The sequence below is a fragment of the Cryptotermes secundus genome, unplaced genomic scaffold (assembly GCF_002891405.2).
Source record: "Cryptotermes secundus unplaced genomic scaffold, Csec_1.0 scaffold160, whole genome shotgun sequence".
NCBI lineage: Eukaryota > Metazoa > Arthropoda > Insecta > Blattodea > Kalotermitidae > Cryptotermes > Cryptotermes secundus.
This window is the reverse complement of record NW_019745080.1, coordinates 2,266,471-2,288,058: the sequence shown is the minus strand read 5'-3', so window position 1 is coordinate 2,288,058 and position 21,588 is coordinate 2,266,471. Positions and strand designations below refer to the sequence as shown.

Sequence of the window (21,588 nt, the reverse complement as noted above, 5' to 3'; positions counted from 1 at the left end):
AAGGGGCGGCATGAACTGGATTCATCTCGCTTATAATAGGGATCATTAACGGACTCCTCTGAACACATCAATGAACCTTCGGTTTCCACAAAATGTTAGGAAGTTCTTGAATACCTGAAGTTTCTCAAAAATGACTCAGCTGCGTGGAGCCAATTTGTTATTGCTGTATAGTGAGTACGCAGAACAATGTATAAAAGTTGACGGGCCCCTATACCTTGATCCAAATTGAACAACATTTTGTGAAATGAATTTATTTTATGTTGACTTAGGCATATTTTTTTGGTGGGGTAGGGGTGATAGACGCGTAATCCTGTTCTATATACACCCCTGTACGTGAAAGCAAAGTTCAGAGCAGTGAATCTTGACAATTCCCAATACACATACAACATGTAATTATAGCTGGAGTACATCGTTACAGCAAGAACGGGTGAAACAATGGGTCGGTAATTGTAGTGGCCACCTCGTGCTAACCCTTTTACAATCGTGCTTCTCGGGAGAGTTGTCTCTATGCAAAATGACAAACTAAATTGGATATCAGGATTGTAACGCGTCTCTTGAAGTCCGGCTCTCTCTTAACGAACCATTTAATGGTCTCTCTCAGTCTATGGATTTTTAAAACGGATGTGTCTGTCAATTATAACTGTATTTCGACCTTATGAAGTATGAAATTCATCTAATTGATTTAAAATCTGAGTTCATTTTATCATATGCCGTGGTACGAGGAGAATCCAGACAGCTGACCACACTAGATTTTCGTAACGAAATCAGAACATAAACGAGAAATTCTGGATAAAACTTATCACATACTTTCCTTTCAATAGAAGTTGATAATTTGTTTCGACAGTTTGAGAGGCTGTAATGTTGGTACCACCGATGAGAGTGATTTATTAAATATGCCATTGGGATGAATTTATGTAGCATGATAGACATACCAAATTTCATGAAAATTGGTTCAGCCGTTCAAGCAATATTAAGTTTCTTTCTCGGGAATTTGAGAGGCTGTAATGTTAGTATTACTGACATGAGGAATTTAAAAGTGCACATTTGAGATGGGCTCAGCTTGCCATGATATACATTCCAGTTTTCATAAAGATTGGTACCGGCATTGAAAAGTTCTTGGGTGGGGTGATACGCGTACAGACACACAGACACACAGCAGCATGGTGATCTCATATGCCTACTTTTATTTTTTCGAAAAATAAAGGAGGATACAGAGAAATATATTTATCTATACCACTGTTAGGTGAGTCCCTTGTCACCGCGTCCTCATATTGCGGATGCAGAAGACCCCCCCCCCCAGGTATGGAGGGTAGTTGCGAATATATTGAATAAGCAGTCGCTGACTGCCGACAAGGGGTTATCCTCCAGCTTTGGAGTTGAGCGCGGGTCTAAAACTCACCGTCAAAAATAAGCTTGTTACCAAAGTTCACAAACAGCCTCCAACCTGGACGGATTCCTTGGATAAACGACTTAAGCGAAATAAAATGGATATGAGCTTTGGTACGTGGAATGTTAAAAATGGATCTTAAAGAGAGATAGGATGGGATTGTATGTGTCGTGAAATAAGACCTCAAGGCGTATTCTTGCGACGTCACTTTATTACTCAACGCCGTAACTACAGTTCAGCGTAACTATTCAGTCGTTTCACAGTCGCGCCTTTCGTGTTAACAACTCTAACTAGACTATAGAACTGACCATCTCTCCGTGCTGGCTAACCACTGGCTTCTGTCAACAGACCGACTGGCGGTTTACCGCTAGTCAGTTCGTCTTGGCGTCAAGCCCCTTGAGGCCCACGATCATAGATTTCTTTTTTTCCAACTGAACCCTTGCGGTAAGAGTCTTCTCTGACGAGAAATAAGTTTGTCTCTTATCAATACACCTGACCTTTCGTCAAATGTATATTTCGCACACGTAACGTGTTATCAAAAATCCTTCCTTTTTTCATTACACACAAGTCCTCTGTCAGTACAGGCTTTACAGGGAAAATCATGCCTAACTGACATCTGCTCTGTAAAGCTTCTACTGACAGAGAATTTGTGTGTAGTGCAAGAGGAAGGATTTTCGATAATATGTTATATGTGCGAAATATCCATATTGTTGCAGGCTTTGCCTAGCACCGGCTGTTTAGTCAGCCGTTGCTAGATAGCGACTGATTTCCAGCTTGCGATTGGCTACGACACGTCACATATTGTTGTAGACCTTACATAGCAAAACTGTTTACTCGCCGTTGCTAAGCAATATTACCTGAGCTGTCACTATAGCGTTTCCGGGGTAACGCCGTTAATGTCCGGCAAATAACATGCAACATCTAATAGAGCAAACGCTATTCAGTCATAGATCGTAAGTCAAGGAATTAAAGTGGAAAGAAGTCTCAATTCTCAACATATGTATTGGATTGATCTGGCTCAGGATAGGAACAAGTGGAGGGCTCTTGTGAACACGGTAATGAACCTTCGGGTTCCGTAAAACCCTGAGAAGTTCTTGAGTAGCTGCACAATTTGCGGCTTATCAGGAAGGACTCAGCTCCATGAGTGAGTGATTTATCTATGCAGCTACAAGCGTGGTCACTACTCGGTGAACATGACAGAATGAGAGAGAGTTCACACTAAAGCAACTAAAAAGTTAACAGAAAATAAGCACCAATCAATATGAAATATCTTGTGGTTTGTTATCTTCACACTAAGATCATCACATACAGCAGGTTGTGGATATGTCAGCGAATGAAATGGCTATTGAATTCTGTACTTGTGGCAAATGCGAACACGGAAAGGAAGGTTAAACATAAGTGTCTGGGCTCATTTTAGATTAGTAATGTTGGTCACAATGCAGATCCATAACTATTTAAATCTTTTATAAGTTGAGTAAAAATTATTTCAATATTTCATTTTTCTTGTATGTTATGATTTGACGCTGTGACCCACATTGGCTTGCCTATGGTCACACGAGGCTATTAATTTGAAACAGATGCGAGGAAACATTCTGAACAACAATGGCTACGAAAAGCAAGGGGCAGCATGAATCATCCAAAGGCAGAACACAGAAGCTCCTTATAAGGTGAATCATGTATTTTGTTGGGATAATTCTAACTTCAAAATCTGAGTCGGTATAGCGACGGACTACGGGCTGAACGGCCGGGGCTCGATTCCCGGCAGAGGTTAAGATATTGTCACGTTCTGGGTGTATAACGCGACAAATAACTTCACGCCGTATTGGATATAGCGAATTTTATTTGACATTCGCACTCACAATCACACAGTTTACAATCTCAACATTACTGCCATCGGCAGTATCACAAATACTAGACTGCAAATGCTGGTTGACTGCCTGGCTGACTCGTAACTCGTAACTCGAGAACTGTAACTGTGAATAGTCTTCGCTGTTCCTTAGTTAGCCTCGTTCCGGACATCACAGAAAACAGCCACGTAATAGACACCACTGTCGTCTGGCGCCGTGTTTGCCTGTTACGTAATGGGCACCGCTGTTATTACCGTCGACTCTCGCAACCACTGTTTACCCGCGTTGCATAGCGACCAGTGTGCTCGGACTCGGCTCACTTCGGCTCCGCTCGGCACGTCACGGCTGGCGGGGTGGGAGGGGCGTCAACCATAGCGCAACATGTCACACTATTTTTACTTTTCCACTGCACTGAGACTGGTTCTGAGGCCCACCCAATAACATATTCTGTGGGTACCGAGGGAGATTTCCTTGGGGGTAAACCAGCCGGGACATGAAACTGACCGTCTCCATCTAGTGCCGAGGTCACAAATGATAGAGCTATACCTCCACACCGCCATGTGCTTTCGTGGCGTAGTGCTTAAGTACATATTTAAGTTTGCTGCTTGCCTGTTTGGTCTAACCCCTCCCTAAATGGTACCATTATTGAAGAAATCAAGTTTCTTTTGTCGGGTTAGGTCGACTGGTCCATTGTGCATCTGTGATATACTCGTATACGAATTGGGTCATTCTCGCCCCAACTTTCGAAATTCTGTGCAAATTATACCGCAAAAGTGAGTGTGAAACACTGAAGGTATGCGTGACAGTCTTGCAGGTAATGGGAATATGTTCTAATGTTAAGATTTCAGGTAATCACAAGGGTGATGATTCATATTTTTATGATACCATGTAGTTTGCTATGTTAGTACCCACATGGCAGACTACGTGGTAACTTAACCCCCAGCACCGTTACATGTGTACGAGAGGAAATTATACAGATAAGTAAGTCACTAATTTTTCCAGCAGTGATTAATTTATAATTATACCATGCTGGATTTGTTAGATTTACTTAATCCTTCCAACCGCACTGTGGCCCTGGGGTCGACTCAGCCTCTAACAGAAATGAGTATCAGGAATCTTCCTGAGGGTAAAAAGCGACCGGTGCCTCAGGCTGACAACATCACTGCCATCTGTGGGCCCATTGTCTACAAAATGTGGGAACCTCGACGTCTCACAGCCTTATGGGCCTCCATGGCCTGTTACAGTGATAGCTTTACCTTTTTTACCGTACCTCTGTTTTGGCAGATGATATCAAAAGAAGGCAATTGTCATAAGTAATTCTCAGAATATCTGATTTCTGTAACATATGAATTAAAACGTGGAATGACGTTACAAACTTACAATCTTCCTGCTTCTCGAAGTACTTGTATCCATGGACCTTGGTCATATCATACGTCTGTTTCCAAAGCGAACGAATTTTCTTTAAAAGGATTTTTCACTGAAGTGCAAACACCTTCACATCATTATAATCCTCAATATTTCATACTAATCAGTGATCATATATTTACTTACATATACAGACCTGTCATTTATGGTGCTTATGACAAATCCTTACAAGCTTCAGTAGATACTTGGATAATGCATCCCCAAGGTGGAACTACACCGTTTAATATTGAAAAAAAAGAACATCCTTAAAATATAAAAGCGAAAGGCGAAGAAGAATCAAAGTTGTAATGTTCCATTGTTGTAGAGTTTATAATGCTTAGAATTCATAATTAGTCGATAAATTCTTTCAAAGGAAGTTTTAAAAAGACTAAAATAATTGTTAATTTGTTGGATTAAATAGTAGTAGTGCAGTAAACACTTAATTAGTTTTTTTATATATTATATCAGTTCGGGTTATATGAGGCCTAGTGACATGCAGTTTGTTTAAGGCCACATAAGGGGATCGAATGTGCTTGAGAACAATTATTTAATTAAATAAGGCAACCATAAAACGAAGAACCGCATAATTTGTACTCTTTGCTCAGTATTGTTAGGTCAATCAAATGTAAAGGAATGGGATGGTTGGGCTTATTGCTTGCGAAGAGACAATTTGGAACGTATAGACATTTGGGGGAAATATTTAAAGAGATGTTAACAGGAATAGGTAGTGGAAACATATAAATTGGATAAAATTGGTCCTGGATATGACCCAGTGCGTACTGTTGTGACGACAGCCATGGAATTCCTTCCATAACTTCGTTGTTGCTTAACTGCATTGATGCACATTTTCTTTTGACATTATTTACCAATTCTTTTAGTTCTAGTTTCCATCGTAGTTCTTATGTACCTTATGTTCTTATTGTACATCTACCTTTTTGACCATTTATTTTAATATGTTGCAAGGGGTTTCTTGAATAATATTACACTGATCTGAACTTTTGTGAAAACGCCAAGAAACGCTAGTGGAAACAGACTGAGGAGAATTAGTGTGTGCTGTAGTAAACTGCTGAGTGTGTGAATTAGCGATAGTGTTATAGCTACTCGTAGTTACGATCTCTAAGTGGTCAATGAATCCAGTTATCAATCCAAACCCCGTCTGTAGTCACTCATACACGTGACAGTATAATAATTTAATTACCATTTCCTCTTTACATTCTGTTATGGCTTTAAAAATTAAATTACAAGTATTAATAGTGAATATGTGTTTCGAAGATTGCATGTATGTCTCATTATATGAAGCTATATGATTTAAATTATTGTGTTCCTTTTCCCTTTAGCTTGTCGTAGGAATACTGAATTGCGAAGTGACTGAAGAAAGTGGGTACTAATTTGTTGTTGTCGGCGAGAAGAAGAAAGACCTTCCCAGTTTTTAACATGTCATTCCAGGATTCTCCAATCTCCATTTCACGGAGTTCTATAAATTGGGTACAGGTATGTATTATTAAAGTACCAGCGTTACTTACGCGTAGACTGTAGATAAGTGTTTTCTGTTGTAGCATGACTTACTGTTGACAAGGTACCTTTAACTGATTTCAGGACCGGACAGAGGTATGTGACTGGATAATGAAGGTGAGAGACAAGGCAAGAGAGTTCCAGAGACTCCAGAAGACAGATTACAGAGTGCAAGCTATTCTAGGTAATGCACTAGTAAACGCAAAAACGCAGCTGAGACATGAAATAGAACGGCAGAGTCTGGAAGTTGAACTGCCTGAATCTGAGAATAGTAGCGTATGCAGTGACACTCAGCGGGATCACCTGGAAATTGAATTGCCTGAAGCTGAGAATAGTAGCATATGCAGTGACAATCAGCGGGTTCAGCTGGAAATTGAACTGCCTGAAGCTGAGAATAGTAGCATATGCAGTGACAATCAGCGGATTCAGCTGGATGAAGAGACAAGCAGAGTTATGAACAGTACGGTCATACTTCTTGAGACTGAAATGAATAGCAGTGATCACTGTAGTACGAGATGTGAGTCATCTGGTGTATCATTCAAGTATGACTTTTTGAGACCACTCGTCAACTTCTTAGCTCAGGTGATAAGTCGGTCGAAAAGCATCTACCATTTAGTTTTTAATCGGCAGAAATAAGAAATAAGTAAAAATATCTTCGGTGTTAGCCTGTGATTCATGTTACATGTAAGGCCCGTTGGCAGTCTAGAAGCTAGTAAGAGCTGCTTGCTGTCAATATGTAATTGTTATTTATTATTGGAGTGGTGTGTAGGCAGTCCAGTGTTTTAAGAATAGGAAGTGTTTAAGAAATTCTGTTTAAGCTGTCACTGTATTCATTCACAAGGAATTCTTATATTTTTGTAGCTAATTCATCTGGCATTTGCTGGTGGGTTATAAGAATAGAGTTGCATACTTTTCGAAAAATTTATTGAGACAAGACATTTTATAAATTATTATTTTGCAGTCTCCATGCTGGTAATAAAATATAAGAAACCTGTGATTGCATGTTTGTTGTTTTTCTATTAATAAAAACCAGGTACCGTTTCCTCTCTTCTGCTGTGAGGCATATGGGGTAGGAATAGAAATTGGCCTACTTAACAGAGTCTGCGAGCCGCTGATGGTATCTGAACCGACGAGTGACTATGTTACTGGAAGCTACCCACACACACACACACACACACACACACACACACACAATTCTAGCCTTAACCAGTTCCCTGCCAGAAATGCTTTACTCATTGACGCCTGTGATATGTACCTGTGCTGATTAAAACAGTAATAGCACTGTTAAGTACGCGGTAAAATGCTTTAATTAAGGAGTAACTTAGTCTGTATAGCGACGCGCTACTGTCTACACGGCGAGGTTCGATTACCGCCAGGTGCAAGAGGCTATCTCTGTTCCACAGCGTCCAGATCGGCTCTTAGGCCCACACAGCCTCCTATCCAATGCGTATCGGGGGCTCTTTCCCTAGGAGTAAAGCAGCCGGGGCGTCAGGCTGACCACTCATTTCCATCTAGTGGAGATGTTGAGAATATGTGGAATTATTGATCTAGTCCCCCACACGCCATCATGGCATAGTGTTTAATTAATAACACAAGGATAATTTTGACTTTACCCATTTTTACACTTCTTAAACTTACTGAAGTCTAGGCGTTATCTTGAGGAGAAGTTAGCATTGTAAGTTTTTTCACCTAAGAAATTTCAGTTTTCCAGGAAATAATTTTATTTGTAACACTTGGTATTTTTCTGCATACTAAGTGGTATTGCAAATTAACACTAGGTGTTTCAGTGTACAAAATTTTAGCTGTTGCACGTTGTTTTCTCGGTTTGTGTTCAGGCCATTGTTCTCATCCATCTCATGCAATGATCACATACGAAGTTAACACACTTTTTACTCTTCAGCACCCTGTATATTGGAGTGATGCAATCTGTTTTCTTAATATGGCCGGATGTTTGTTTGGAGAGATGATGGGTGAAGACAGAATGTCTGTAAGAAAGAAGAAATGGAGCTCGCACTGGATTTTCGTTATTTTTTCAGCTAAACCCGGATAATTTTAGCAATATGTCCAGTAGACTTGAAAGGATTCTGACGATGGTATATACTGTACTTCTTTTGGCTTATTTTGGACTTCACCCATCGTCTGGTATGTAAAAGACAAAAGACCACGACGTTTCGGAGACTGGATTCAATCACTGGTACCAGTGATTGAGACTAGCTCTTTCTAACGGGCCCAACTGAGTAGGTTTATCCTTCCCTATCCACCTGAAGACGGAGACAGATCCAGTCTCCGAAACGTCATGGTCTTTTGTCTTTTACATACCAGACAATGGGTGAAGTCCAAAATAAGCCAAAAGAAGTACTGTATGTCCAGTAGTTCATGTAAACGGATAGGAGCTCCTGGAATATTAACGACGTGAATTAGGCCATTTGGTCTCACATCTGACAATGGATTTTGAAAGGTAATAGACCACGTATTTCACAACTATTATGCGACCTTCGAAGCGGAATATCCCATTCTGAAGTTATATGTGATTTGTTCAAGTATTAACCCGTGAAATGCTTTGTTTGGCGGAAGAAGTTAGTGGGATGTTTTCATGCAACTAAAAGTCGAGGCACTTTTATTTTTACGTGTAACCTATTTACAGCATGCCACATTTTGAATGTGGTATAAAATTAATGGATTGCTTAAGAATGATGGCCAATATATAGAAATTTCTGTTCAGTATATGTAGCAATTGCCAATTAAAATGTTTTTGAAACAATTATTTTTTCAAAGTATTTTAATCGGCGTTTTAGTAACCCTTAAAACTCCATGCGACTGAGCAAAGTTACTTTACGACTTGCGGTTTACCGCCAATCATTTCGTCTTGGCGTCAGGCCCAAAGAGGCCCACGACCAGAGAATTTTCCAACTGAACTCTTGCGGTAATTTTCTTTATGTAACATCCTCTCTGACGAGAAAATGCGACTAAGCTCTAAACCAGTCTCTTTTATAACCCGTCGTCACGGACCACACAGAAAACACAACTCTTCTGTTGTGTCTGAATACGTTGCCGCAGAGAAGTGTTTATCATGCCGTTACGTAACAACGGCCGTTGCGCGGACCATAGAAAACAGCGTTCCTCTGTTGCTACGGAACGTGTTTACCGAGCCGTTGCATAGAAATTGCTCTGGTATACTGTACTGTACTATCTCATGGTCGTTGCATAGTAACGCTACAATATTTTTTCCCTTGGCACTACAGCCCCAGTGGGCCTAGGCCTACCTCCATGATCTCCGTTCACTTCGGTTTTTCTAGATCTTACACATTCAGTAGGACTCCTTGGGCGAGTGATCAGCTCGTCGCAAGGCCTCTACCTGTACACAAACACAGAAAAACGCACACAAACATCCATGCCCTGAGTGGGATTCGAACCCACGATCCCGGCTTCCGAGCGAGCGAAGACAGTGCATCCCTTAGACCGCTCGGCTACCGTGACCGGCAACGCTACAATATAGTTATGTTAATATATATAGTGCATGTATTGCAATTTGAAATTATCTCATAGATCGACGTATAAACAAAATGATCGATTACACAGTCGATTAATATTATCGATTAAAGGTTTAACAAATGGGGTTAGCTGTAATTGTAGTCTACTTTATTTGCCTTTCATATAATTTTCCCAGTACACTAAGATTATTTCCCGTAAACAGCATTAACCAATTTGTATTTATAATGAAACGCGTTATGTTTTCTGTAGATGAACTCCATGCTTCAGAGGGTCAGCGTCTTAAGAGGTGAGAATCCAAATACAATTGATTTTCTCACCGAATCTTTTGGCGCAGCGGTAGCGTTTTGGACTTGAATTCTGGAAGTGATCGGTTCGAATCACGGGGTCATCACATCGGCTCTCCTGATTGAAGTTCGCGGTGTTCTTCAGTACCTACATGCAAATGCGGGACCAATGCAGCAACTCTTTACTTACAGATCCTAAATGATTCATCAGACATCCTAGAGTTCGACGCTATAGAGTTAATTAACTGATCACAGTGGCCGAGAGGTCTAAGGCTCGCTCTAACACCAGGGTCGGGTTCGAATCCCACTCAAAGCATAGATGTCTGTGTACGTTTATTCTGTGTGCATGTTGGCCTGAGTGTAGGTACCCGCCTTGCAACGGGCTGACCACTCGTCCAAGGAGTCCTACCGTATGCGTAAAAAAGATTACGAACTGAAGAAGAGGTCAGGGCCCAACAAAGGGCTGTAGTGCCATCGATAAACGCGGGTCTACTTAACGACAGTGTCACAAAATAAACGCGCAAGAACATATATTCCGGTTACTTAAGACTTCTGAAACATTATATTGCAGTTTTTATCCTTGAGGCTTTTTTTTTTTTCTTTAAATAATGGTGTATAACAGTGTTCCTCAACCGCCCGGCCGTGGCCTCCAACCCGGCCCTCATTTTATATAAAAAAAATTACTGGGCGCGGTCTCACAAGGGTTGAGAACCACTGGTGTATAACCTAATTTGAACATTATTTGCGTTTTCGAAATCAAGAGGGAAGCTTTCAAACACGAAGTATTCTGGCTAACAGTCATCATTGATTTTGCTGAGATGTGAGCCATTATTCTAATTACTGTACAATCATTGGGATTTATCTCGTGTCAATTTTGTGTATCGTGGGGACCTTACCGAAAGATGTAGCCTGATAATTTGAATTTTCTGTGATTTTAAGGGGTTTAGTTAAGTTTGATAGTGGCTTTGAAAGCCGAATTGAATGGAGCCAAAGCCATGTGAAGTGTTAGGCTGTTTACCTAAGCAAGAATTGCAACGTTATTGCATCCATTGTGTCAGTTTAGTGACAGTGAAGCACGCGAGATGAGGTACAGAACTAACACTGTACATCATTTGTCTTCCTTACATCTGTTCCAGCGCGTTCTGGTATTATCTTATGGAAGCTTACATAGTGGGCGTGATAAAACAAACGAAAGGAGAGTGTCTGAGAGAGCCTGTCTTGATTCTGAAGTGTTTCACACATCCGATAAAGGAACGTGTGTCATGGGGTGTTTTTGAGTGAAGTTTACCATAGAAATTGTAGCAAATAAAGACACTAAAATGTTTTGGTCGTATAAGGTATAGAGTATTTTGTAATCTTATAGGCACTTAAAATTTCTTACCCTTTGAACAAAGTACATAAATTGATATGTGTTAGTTTAAAATGTTTTATAAAATATATGCTACATTTATGTACTTTATTTGAACAAAGTGCATAAAATGAACTCATAATGAGGAGGTTGTATCCGGCTATCAGTCTGTACTCATGTAAGTTTTGTGACAGTGATTGAGAAATTATATCTATGTCTAATCCACCCACCAGCAAATATCAAGTGTACATAACATCTAAGAAATTAACAGGGTCAAAGGGGCCGCGCTATAGCTCAAGGGGTTAGTTGCTGGCTTTCCACTGCGGCGCCCCGGGTTCGATCCCGGCTCTGATCTAGTGGGATTTGTGGTGGACAAAGTGGCGTTGGGGCTGGTTTTCTCCGAGTACTTCGGTTTCCTCTGCCAATCTTCATTCTACCAAATTCTCCATCATCGTAATAACCCGGGGCTGGTAGAATAGGCCAATCAGTGGCCGCCGTGCCGAGTGGACCCGGCTGGACTCCACCCCCACCCCCACTAAGCGAAAATAAAAAAAAGGGTCAAAGTGCAACTAAATACCATAAAGACCTAAACAGCAGTTAGAGAGAACGGTTTTTAATTTGAAGAACATTTTGACTTTAATGATAATTTGAACTAATCTTATCCAGTGATTTAAATAAATTTCAACTCCAAGGCCTTGAACGTATGTGGTGTATCATCTTCTCTATTGCTTGGTCGTAATTGGTCATGGTCGCACGGCGACAAAAACAGTTGTACTTACGTAATGCCAACAAGTGTATAATGATAATGCGAATGATAACTTGCGCAGAAATGGACGGAAATGCAGTAATATTTGAACTTCAATGCCACAGGCTGTTTCAACACAGACTTACATATGTCATTTTCGATACAGTTTTTCAGGGTGCGGGGTTTTGAGGCCAACAAGAAAATTTACTTGCAAATTTAAGTCATTTAAGATATTTTTTACTCATTTAGGATAGAATATTATTTTTTCTGATTATGTTATAAGTTTTTGTCATTAACATTAACAGTACCCGGTGTCACACCATTCTAACAGGTCTTAAAAACTCCGTGGCTTTAGTCCGCAAGCGAACTATACCGACCGAGCGACTGTCGCTTGTCGGCGAAGTTAGCGCCAACTTTATCGGATAGAGGGTGTCGCGTGGTCAGCGCAACGGATTCCCACGGCCGTTAATCTCGGTTTTCTAGACCGGAGCCGTTAATTTTCCATTCAGGGAGCTCCTCAGTTATCCTCAAGAGGCTGAGTGGACCCCGTTCCAGAACCGCTACTTCTCAGAAAATCCTGTAGACAGGAACTCTGATCAGCAGACCACAGAGTCGGTCCACTAACATTTCTTAAAAGTCTTTTTATTAAATATCGAAGATATTAAATATCGTTTGATGCATTGGATTACATGACTCAGCAAACGGGTGACGTTGTCGCATCATCACATCCAGTCGTTTAGTTAATTTGGCCATAAACATTTAATGTTGGTTGGTCTTCATGACGCATTTTTGTTATTTCAGCAGAATCGAAAGTGTAAAGTTGCCCATATCCTGACTTATTTGCCTCGTCTGGATTTAGCGGTGAGACCAAATGGTAAATGTTGCCCTGTATCCAGAAACGTATCAAGGCGACGATTTTATCTCCGCGCGCAGTTGTGCGAACGCCGTTGCTGAGTTATACTCACGTATACTTTATCTGTACGAATTTGGTTCGCGTATATCCGCTGTAAGCAGCACTAGAGCCCTCAAGTGGCTCTTCCATCGACGTTCCCGCGGAAACGCAACTAAGCGCTTCTTACAAACTTGTTATATTAACTTCTTGGATTTGAGGTTCTCACAGCCGTGACTATGAAGAGTTGTGACTTGCTTACTCATGGAGCTGAGCCCTTCTGGAGGAGTCGCCAATTCTGCGGCTACTCAAGAATTTCTCAGCATTTTATGGAACCCGAAGGTTTATTACCGTGTTCACAAGAGCCCTCCACTGGTCCCTATCCTGAGCCAGATCGATCCAATCAATACCATCCCATCCTTTCTCATTTTAATATTGTCCACCCACCTAGGCCTTGGTCTTGCCAGTGGTCTCTTTCCTTCTGGCTTTCCCACCAATATCCTATACCCATTCCTCTTCTCCTCCATTCGTGCTACATGCCCTGCCCACCTCATCCTCTCTGATTTGATCATTCTAATTATACTTGGAGAAGAGTACCAGTAATGAAGCTCCTCATTATGCAGTTTTCTCCATGAAGAGTTGTGACTGCTGGGATATAACTCCGTGAAGTCCGGTGAAAATTTAACAAGAAACTTCGCCAACTTCCACTGGAATACAAGGCGTTATATCCTAAGAGACAAAACTCTTAATTTCCTTCAATTTTGATTATTTTTCCGAAAATGTGGGGGATACGCCCCAGCCCCCCCCCCCTTTGGCCACCGCTCGTTTCAGTATTTCCCTCCGTTTGAGGTAAATTTGCTATAGGCCTACACTACTTCGTATCATCAGTTGAGTACAGAATTACTGGAAGATGAGCGTATGGAGGTTAGTGAGGGACTTCACTGCAAGTTGAGAAACTTCGTTTTATCCCCACATCGTAATGAGTAGCTGTAATCATGAGATGAGGTGTTGCCACTGCCACTGCGAGTTGTAGCAGTGCCTGTAAGGTCATATGGGCCGAGTGACCGACATTTGTTTTGCTCCACAGAAAAGTGAACCGCAGCGAGGAGGCTGCTCGTATGTTGGAGCGCTGTGTACGTCTCGACGCTGCGTACACGCCAGCCTACCTCCTACTGGCGAGGCTGTACCAGGGTCAAGAGGGACGGGGCCCTGCTGTAGGGCGTCTCCTCCGTCACGTAGCCCGCCTGCAGCCCAACAGCCCAGACCATCTGGCGGAGCTAGCCGCCTGGCTTCATGAGCAAGGTGAGAAAGAGTATTTGCACTGTCCACCGATGCAGGCACGACTCTACCGTCGTGCGTTGTCAATGCGTGGCCCGCATTTAGAGCATGGTTAGCGTCGCTCATAACGCCGCAGAGTGAAGGTTACGTGTTCTCTTGTACCATTCTTACCTATCTCTCAGAGTAAATTGTATCAAAAGCGCAAAGTCCGTATTCCTTCCTATATGTGAAAGAAGTGGTCATGGCCTAATATGAGGTACTGTGCTGAATGAGGAGGCCGAATAAAACCGATGCCAGAAGCGTTACTGCGTTAAAAACTTGCTCGATAATCAATATCCCTGTAATTAAATGGGTTCATTACTTCGTAATATATTTTAAAGTGAGTCTGTTGAGGGTTACTGACTTGCAGAATAAACGCCAATGATGGTATCTGTGGATGTGCTATGCCACAGGGAATATTCATTTTGTATTTAGGGACGTGGGGTTTGGGAAACGTTCCATATCTGTGATTTAGGCTGAGAAAGGAAGGCTCATAAGTAACACCTCACATTCTGAACATGGTATTAAGCTAAGGAATAGTGTATATTGTGGATTATCAAAATATTTTTAGGGGCTGAAATTCCTGATCTGATGGTTTAGGTGTAGTGAGGACAACAGTAAAGAAAGAGCCAATGGCATGTCTGTCACAGGAGAGGAATACAAAGGATATTGTGGTAGGACAAATTGAAGGATCTGTTAGGGATACAAATAGAATATTTAGATGGCTGTTGGGAGAAATGGAGCCAAGGGGGCGGGATGTGGAGAGGATTCTTTTATTATTATTTTTATTCGAGTGAGACAGGCCATTTGGTACTTTGGCTACTTGTAGCTTATTGTACCAATTCTAGATTATGGTGTTGGTAGAGCAGTTGGAGGAACGAAGATTGGCAGGAGAAATCCAAGTACTTGGACAAATGTACAGGTGGACGGCTATAGGACTCAGTGGAGATTTCTGTGCAGCCAGGGACCATACAACAGCGCGCATAAGTTCAAATTAAAATTTCCGTTAGTATGTTGAAGCCTGTTACCACATTTTTGCCGAGAGATTATTCAGAGTTTCGGTCGAAGACAAAACGTTTACGCCAAGAGAAAAGGAGTGCCACGCGTTGTACATTGTATGTATAAATGAACCTCCACCCCCCCCCCCCCTCAAAATACTGATGTATATCTAGGTGTGTTTACTGCTGGCACGTATGTATATGCGCCCGAGAGCAAAGAAGGGTATGTTCTCAGAACTCTGCAGCGAGGTCTGGATGTGACTGAGACGCAGTGTGAGCGCTGGAACAACAGAAATGATATCTTATGTCAAGAGCGTTAGATGGATCATGTACAACCTCTGTATATTTTTCGATAAGAGGATTAGATGCAGAATTGATAGAAGTCAATGCCTTCACAGCACATATTAGAGCATGTCCTTCGTTGAAAAGTGAGCGATTAAACTCTAGGATGAAATGTGCCGTCCACAGAGCATTATTTATGTCTGCAATGTCGTATGCTTGCCTTGGGATTTACGGCAAATACCCACGTTTCGAAAGTGCAGCACTTATAAATCGAGGTTCTCCGCAGCAACACCAATAGTCCAAGGCGTAGGGCGGTCAGCAACCACAAGCCACAGAAGATTGTGAAAATGGAAATATTCGAAATACTGAATAAGGGGAAGCCCGACAGAACACGAGGCTAATATTTTGCGGCGGTGAAACTCATGCTCGCCGAGGTGACTAAATTACGGGTCTAGCGTGAGCTAATGAAAATAAGGCGGAATCTGTTGTGGAGTGACAGGGGGCTTATATATATTGCCAAAACGCCATGTGCAGTATATATATATATATATATATATANTATATATAGTTGTAAAGGTCGTGACATGCAGTTTAGAGGAGGAAGGACGAAATATAGAAAGTACGAGACCCTTCTTGTCATCAGAAAGGATTCCTATTAAAGGCCAAACAGTGAAGCTACTTCAAGCTGGTCAAGAACGTCTGAATGGGCTCTAAATCAAGAGAAAGTGACTGGCCAACCGTCCGTCTTAAAATGACTTTGAAACGAAGCAAGAAGTAAACAGGAATTTCGTAAAGGTAAAAACGAAGCGGTAGGATTTGTGGAAGACGAAGGCGAATAGTTGTCATAACCATGGCGGTCCTTTGTTATACTTAGTTTTCTCTGTGTTTACTTCTAGACCAACCCCTTCACTTGCTTCATTTGAAGTTTGTGTGTTTTTCGTTATATTATCTACATTATCACCCAGTAAATTCATATCATCGACGTAGACCAACAGCTAATGTGTCCCATTTAATTTCAGTCCCACCTGGTTTCCCTGGGCCTTCCTAATTGCATATTCTAAGGCAAAGTTGAAATCCTCGAAAACTTCCCTCGCCTAGTTCCGTCGCCCCGAAGGGATTATGGATATCGTGGGACCCAAACACCTAGCCCACCCTTGGCATCATGCAGTTATTTAATCACTTAAGACCAAGCTAATTTAGCGCAAGTTAGCAAGAAAATATGAAATAAAAACTGTGAGAAAAAAGCACATTCGTGGAACTACGATAGAAAAGAGGTAGATATTTTTGCTACAAACCTAGTTCACAAAACAAGTACATGAGCAGGAATGCATAGACATGGAAACAATTTTGTGAAGACATTTAGTATCTAACCATAGCGCCACCTGTGGAGTAAATCTGAACACTCGAGACTGAATCCTCATGGAAACCCATGAAATAAAGTAGTTAAAAAATGTAGCATTGTAGTTTCTTATTATCTCCCTTATTTGGCTGTGTAAATCGCTCCTCTGAAGAATTCATTTTATAGGGTAGGGCAGGAGGTACTGGCGATGAGATTATGGAAGCGTGGGAACCCTCCCATGCCACCCTTAACATCACGCAGCTATTTAATCACTTGATCAATAGGAAGAGTCATAACTAGGCAGGAGGCTAATATTAAGATACATATTAGGGAAATAGAATTCGGTAGTATTGAGTGGATTCATCTGGCTCAGTATATGGTCGATGGAGGGCTATTATGAACACGATAATGAACGTTTGAGTTGCATAAAAGTTTGGGAAATTTTTGAATAGTTGAGCGACTGGTGGCTTCTCAGAAATGGTTCGTAAATTAGTTAATGTAGGCATGCCCTCTATACAGTGTTGCATCAACTGAAACCTCTTGCAGGCTTGCAACGGCACTGCAGTTTCATCCTCTCTCTCTCTCTTCTGAGCTACTAAACCTTAAGGTAACCGATGTTGGGCTCTGGGTCAGAGGTGAAGTCCAAGCAGAGGACTGATTCTATAAACGTGCCGGTTGGCCAGACCTATCATTTTCCCAAGGGAAACAGACAGATATGTGTGATTCATCTTTACAATGATGATTGATGAGCTAAGAAAAGCTTTCGCAGAGAAAGAATATGACCAAACGCCATATCAGAACACATACAGTCTTTCTGAGTGGTCTTTTACAAATTCAGACCTCATTTATGATGCATTATTTTTGTTACTACATTTAATTTCCATATCACAAACTTTCATGTAAATGATTAAATATAAATAATTATTATTCGGTACATATAATTAATTCCTTTGTACAACGTATACAGAATATGTTTCCAGCTCGGAGTACCCTTCCTGTTTACCCTCGGACAAGTTATCGCTTGTGTCCCGTGTTTTCGTTGGTACTTCATTTTATGACGCTTCTGAGATGTAGTGGGTCTGGAACAGGGTTCACTCAGCCTCGTGAGGATAATTGAGGAGCTATTTCAAGGAAATACGGGCTCCGGTCTAGAAAACCGAGATTAACGGCCCTGAGGATCAGTTGCGCTGTCCAAATGACACCCTCTATCCGCTAAAGTTGGCACTAACATCGCCGACAACCGGCGGTCGCTCGGTCGGTATAGTTTGCTTGCGGACTACAGGCCACGGAATGTCAGTAACGTAGACAATGTAGCGTCAAATGATAGAATGACAGATTGAAAGGAATCTGGAAGGAAACGTTTGTGACCTAATCGAATTAATTTCTCGGAGTTTGCCTGGAGGGACTGAGGAAGACCATGAAAACAGAATAACCGATGTCCAGTCCATGACTTGAGCCGAACACGTATAAAATACAAGCCTGGAGCGTTCCTGTTGTACCCAATCCACTCGGTGTTTCCAATGCTGTTTGTTGCTTATTGCATACAGGGAATTAACCATTATTCTTACATAAATAGAAATACCTGGGCCTCTGTCATGTTTCCTAAGCACTCAGCCTCAAATTATTTATTATTTGTTTTATAAAACAATCGCGACTATGGTCTAGTGGTCAGAGTTCCTGCCTACAGAACCAGAGGTCCCGGTTTCGATTCCCGGCGCTACCAGATTTTCTGAGAAGTAGTGAGACTGGAACGGGGTCCACTCAGCCTCGTGAGGATAATTGAAGAGCCATTTCAAGGAAATAGCGGCTGCGGTCTAGAGAACCGAAATTAACTGCGGTAGGGATCCGTTGCGCTGACCACGTGACACCCTCTATCCGCTACAGTTGGCACTAACTTCGCCGACAACCGGCGGTCTCTCGGTCGGTATAGTTCGCTTGCGTATTACAGGCCACACAGTTTTGTTTTTGTTTCATGAAACAAGGACTTCGTTTATTTATTTATGTATTTGTGATTTATTTAGTGACGCTGTCAGTAGCTTAGAATATACGTCAGAGGCGGAATGACCGATGAAAAATACAGCAGAAAGATATGCAAAGAAGTGGTCATAGCCTAATTTAAGTTACTGTTCCAATATTTGCCTGCAGAAACTGACGAAAACTACAATAAATCCCAGTCAGGTTACCCAGTATCCAAAGTTAAGAACTTGTGGAGTATTACCTCCACGCCATTCACAATTCTTCATGAAATACCAGTAACTGAGCTAGGGCGTATCGTTGCTCTTTCAGGTCGTTACTGGGAAGCACTGAATTACTACCAGAAGGCCCTGGCGTTTTCAGCGGTTCATCGTCCGTCATTATTGGGAGCAGCTAGGATACTCAGAGCCAAGGGTCAGTGGCCAAGAATCCACCAGCTTACGATAAGGTAATGAATTTTAATACAAAACTATAATGTTCTTACATACGGCAACAGGCAAGCTGTCATGTGGCGCCTCCATGGGCATTCCAGTGAACTGGTTTCAAGTGAGGATGTTAACATTACTTTGATGTATATGTATATAGGACTATTTAAGGGAAATTTCCAATTCTTCCATGCAATAATAGAGAACAACGCGTTGATATAAACGGCAAATTAAAAATATTGTGACGTGGTGCCTGAAAACCGGATGATAAGTCGTCCATCACTGGTCAACGGTTAGCAATTCGTGAGCAGCAATTCCTAGGAAATCGTTACCCCGGAGATGAAAGTCTAACAGCTGGGTTTCCACCGTTACAAACGAAATGTTTGAAGCAGACACGTATTCCTGCGTTAGTTGCAGAGCAGCGGGCGAAACGAAACTCTTCGACAAGGTGTTCCATTTAAGTCCGAGTCCTGGATATATATAAATTTGACTTTGAGACCATTAGAGTTCTCATCCGGCAAGAGACCACCAGAGTTCGTATCCGACGAGAGCTAAGGACAGTTGAGCTCCGAGCAGAGCATAAGACACTTCTCCGAGATTAGCGGTGCGAGAGTATAACACTGAAGAGGAAACGTCCGAGGACGTTATAAGTCCGAATAATTGTATCTGCGAGTGTAAAGAGTGACCGTCCAAGAAATATTCTTCCAAATCCGAGACCCACAAAATTTCTTTTCGCGTTACCTTGGAAACACGCGACAAAATTAATACAGGAATCCTGTTTTTATAGACTTGAGTCAAGAGAAATCCGTTCCTAATTAGAACAGACACAAATATATTTTAAATTGTACTTATTCAGAAGAGGTTGTTTAAAATGATTGGCGTTGTTGTTCATACATATTTAAGCTGCAAGACGTGTTGATCAACACTACTTACGGGCATTGCATTACTAAGGATGAAAATTCAAGGACACAGTACATTTATAATTGATTCTACGTTTGCGTCTGTGCATCAGCTCTTTTTTTTTTCCCTGGCACTACAGCTCCAGTGGGCCTAGGCCTACCTTCATGAACTCCGTTCACTTCGGTTTTTCTAGATCTTACACATATGGTAGGACTCCTTGGGCGGGTGATCAGCTCGTCGCAAGGCCTCTACCTGTACACAAACACAGAAAAACGAACACGAACATCCATGCCTTGAGTGGGATTCGAACCCACGATCTCGGCTTCCGAGCGAGCGAAGACAGTGCATGCCTTGCAGCAGTTTTAAGCTAAGGAAATATTTACGTTGATCACATCGTTTAAGGTCTCAATAGTCGCAACGGGAAAATTAAAGTAATCGTAAAACAAATGAATACATAGGCCTTCCGCGAAGATACATCCCCCCGTATAGTTTATATCGTCTTGTGGTCTGTTATCGCGAAGACAAATGGCATTAGGCAGGTATATACACCACAAATGGCCCAATTATCTTGTTCCTGAATACGACTTAAATTAACAGGTGCGGTTAGGCATAGAGCTTAATGGAATGTTTTTCCTGCAGTTATATTTAATCGTTAATTGTCGCTGATAGAAGTTGGTGTCAAATGAATAAGTTCAAGTCCCCCCCCCCCCAAGGGCGGGTGGATGGAGGGCGGAGGCGGGCCAATTTTTTTTTCTTTTTAATCCCATGTGGATTCTAATAAAACGCGCTTGGGCGATTGTCTCAGACTTCACTTCGTGAAATGTTTAAAACTGTAGCGCCATATGTGGACTTGAACCTTATGGAAAACCACAAAGTGTAGTTAAAATGTAGCGTCTTAGTATCTTATCGGGCTGTACGAACCGCTCCTCTGAAGAAAGTTAATCACTTGTGGAGTGATGTTCAACAGATGGCGCTACAGTTTTAAATATTTTCTTCTTTACTCTCGCTGATTTAGCAGGATCTCAAGTTATTAACTTCCTGCGTGATCCCAAGTGCGGATGAGGGTTGAGTCCCACGCTTCCATAGTATTCGTATTCATACGAAATAAAAAAGTAGCGCCATCTGCTGAACATTGCTTCACAAATGGCGAAGCATGCGCCCGCTTCCATAGTATTCACATTCGTATGAAATAATAAAAAGCGCCATCTGTTGGACATTACTCCACAGATGGCGAAGCGTGAGACTGTACCAACGACAGTTCTTGGGGTCACCCAAAAAGTTAAATTGAGACCAAACTACATCAGCGAGATTTAAGGAAATATGAAATAAAACTGCAGCGCCATCTGTTGAACAGATGTTGTAATGTTCAACAGATGGCCCTACAGTTATATTTAATTGTTAACTGTCGCTGATAGAAGTTGTTGTCAAATGAATAATTTCAAATC

At 41.7% G+C, this 21,588-nt stretch overlaps 1 protein-coding gene across 1 annotated transcript in view; it reads left to right on the top strand.

Moving 5' to 3' along the window:
- The window catches only part of LOC111874856 (protein O-mannosyl-transferase TMTC1-like), a 514,456-nt gene that overhangs the window by 449,146 nt on the left and 43,722 nt on the right, over nt 1-21,588 (top strand). Inside the window, exons 12-13 of the mRNA XM_023870706.2 lie at nt 13,996-14,210; nt 19,131-19,266. Of these exons, the coding sequence (XP_023726474.1) occupies nt 13,996-14,210; nt 19,131-19,266 (351 nt within the window). The remainder of the gene's footprint in view (nt 1-13,995; nt 14,211-19,130; nt 19,267-21,588) is intronic.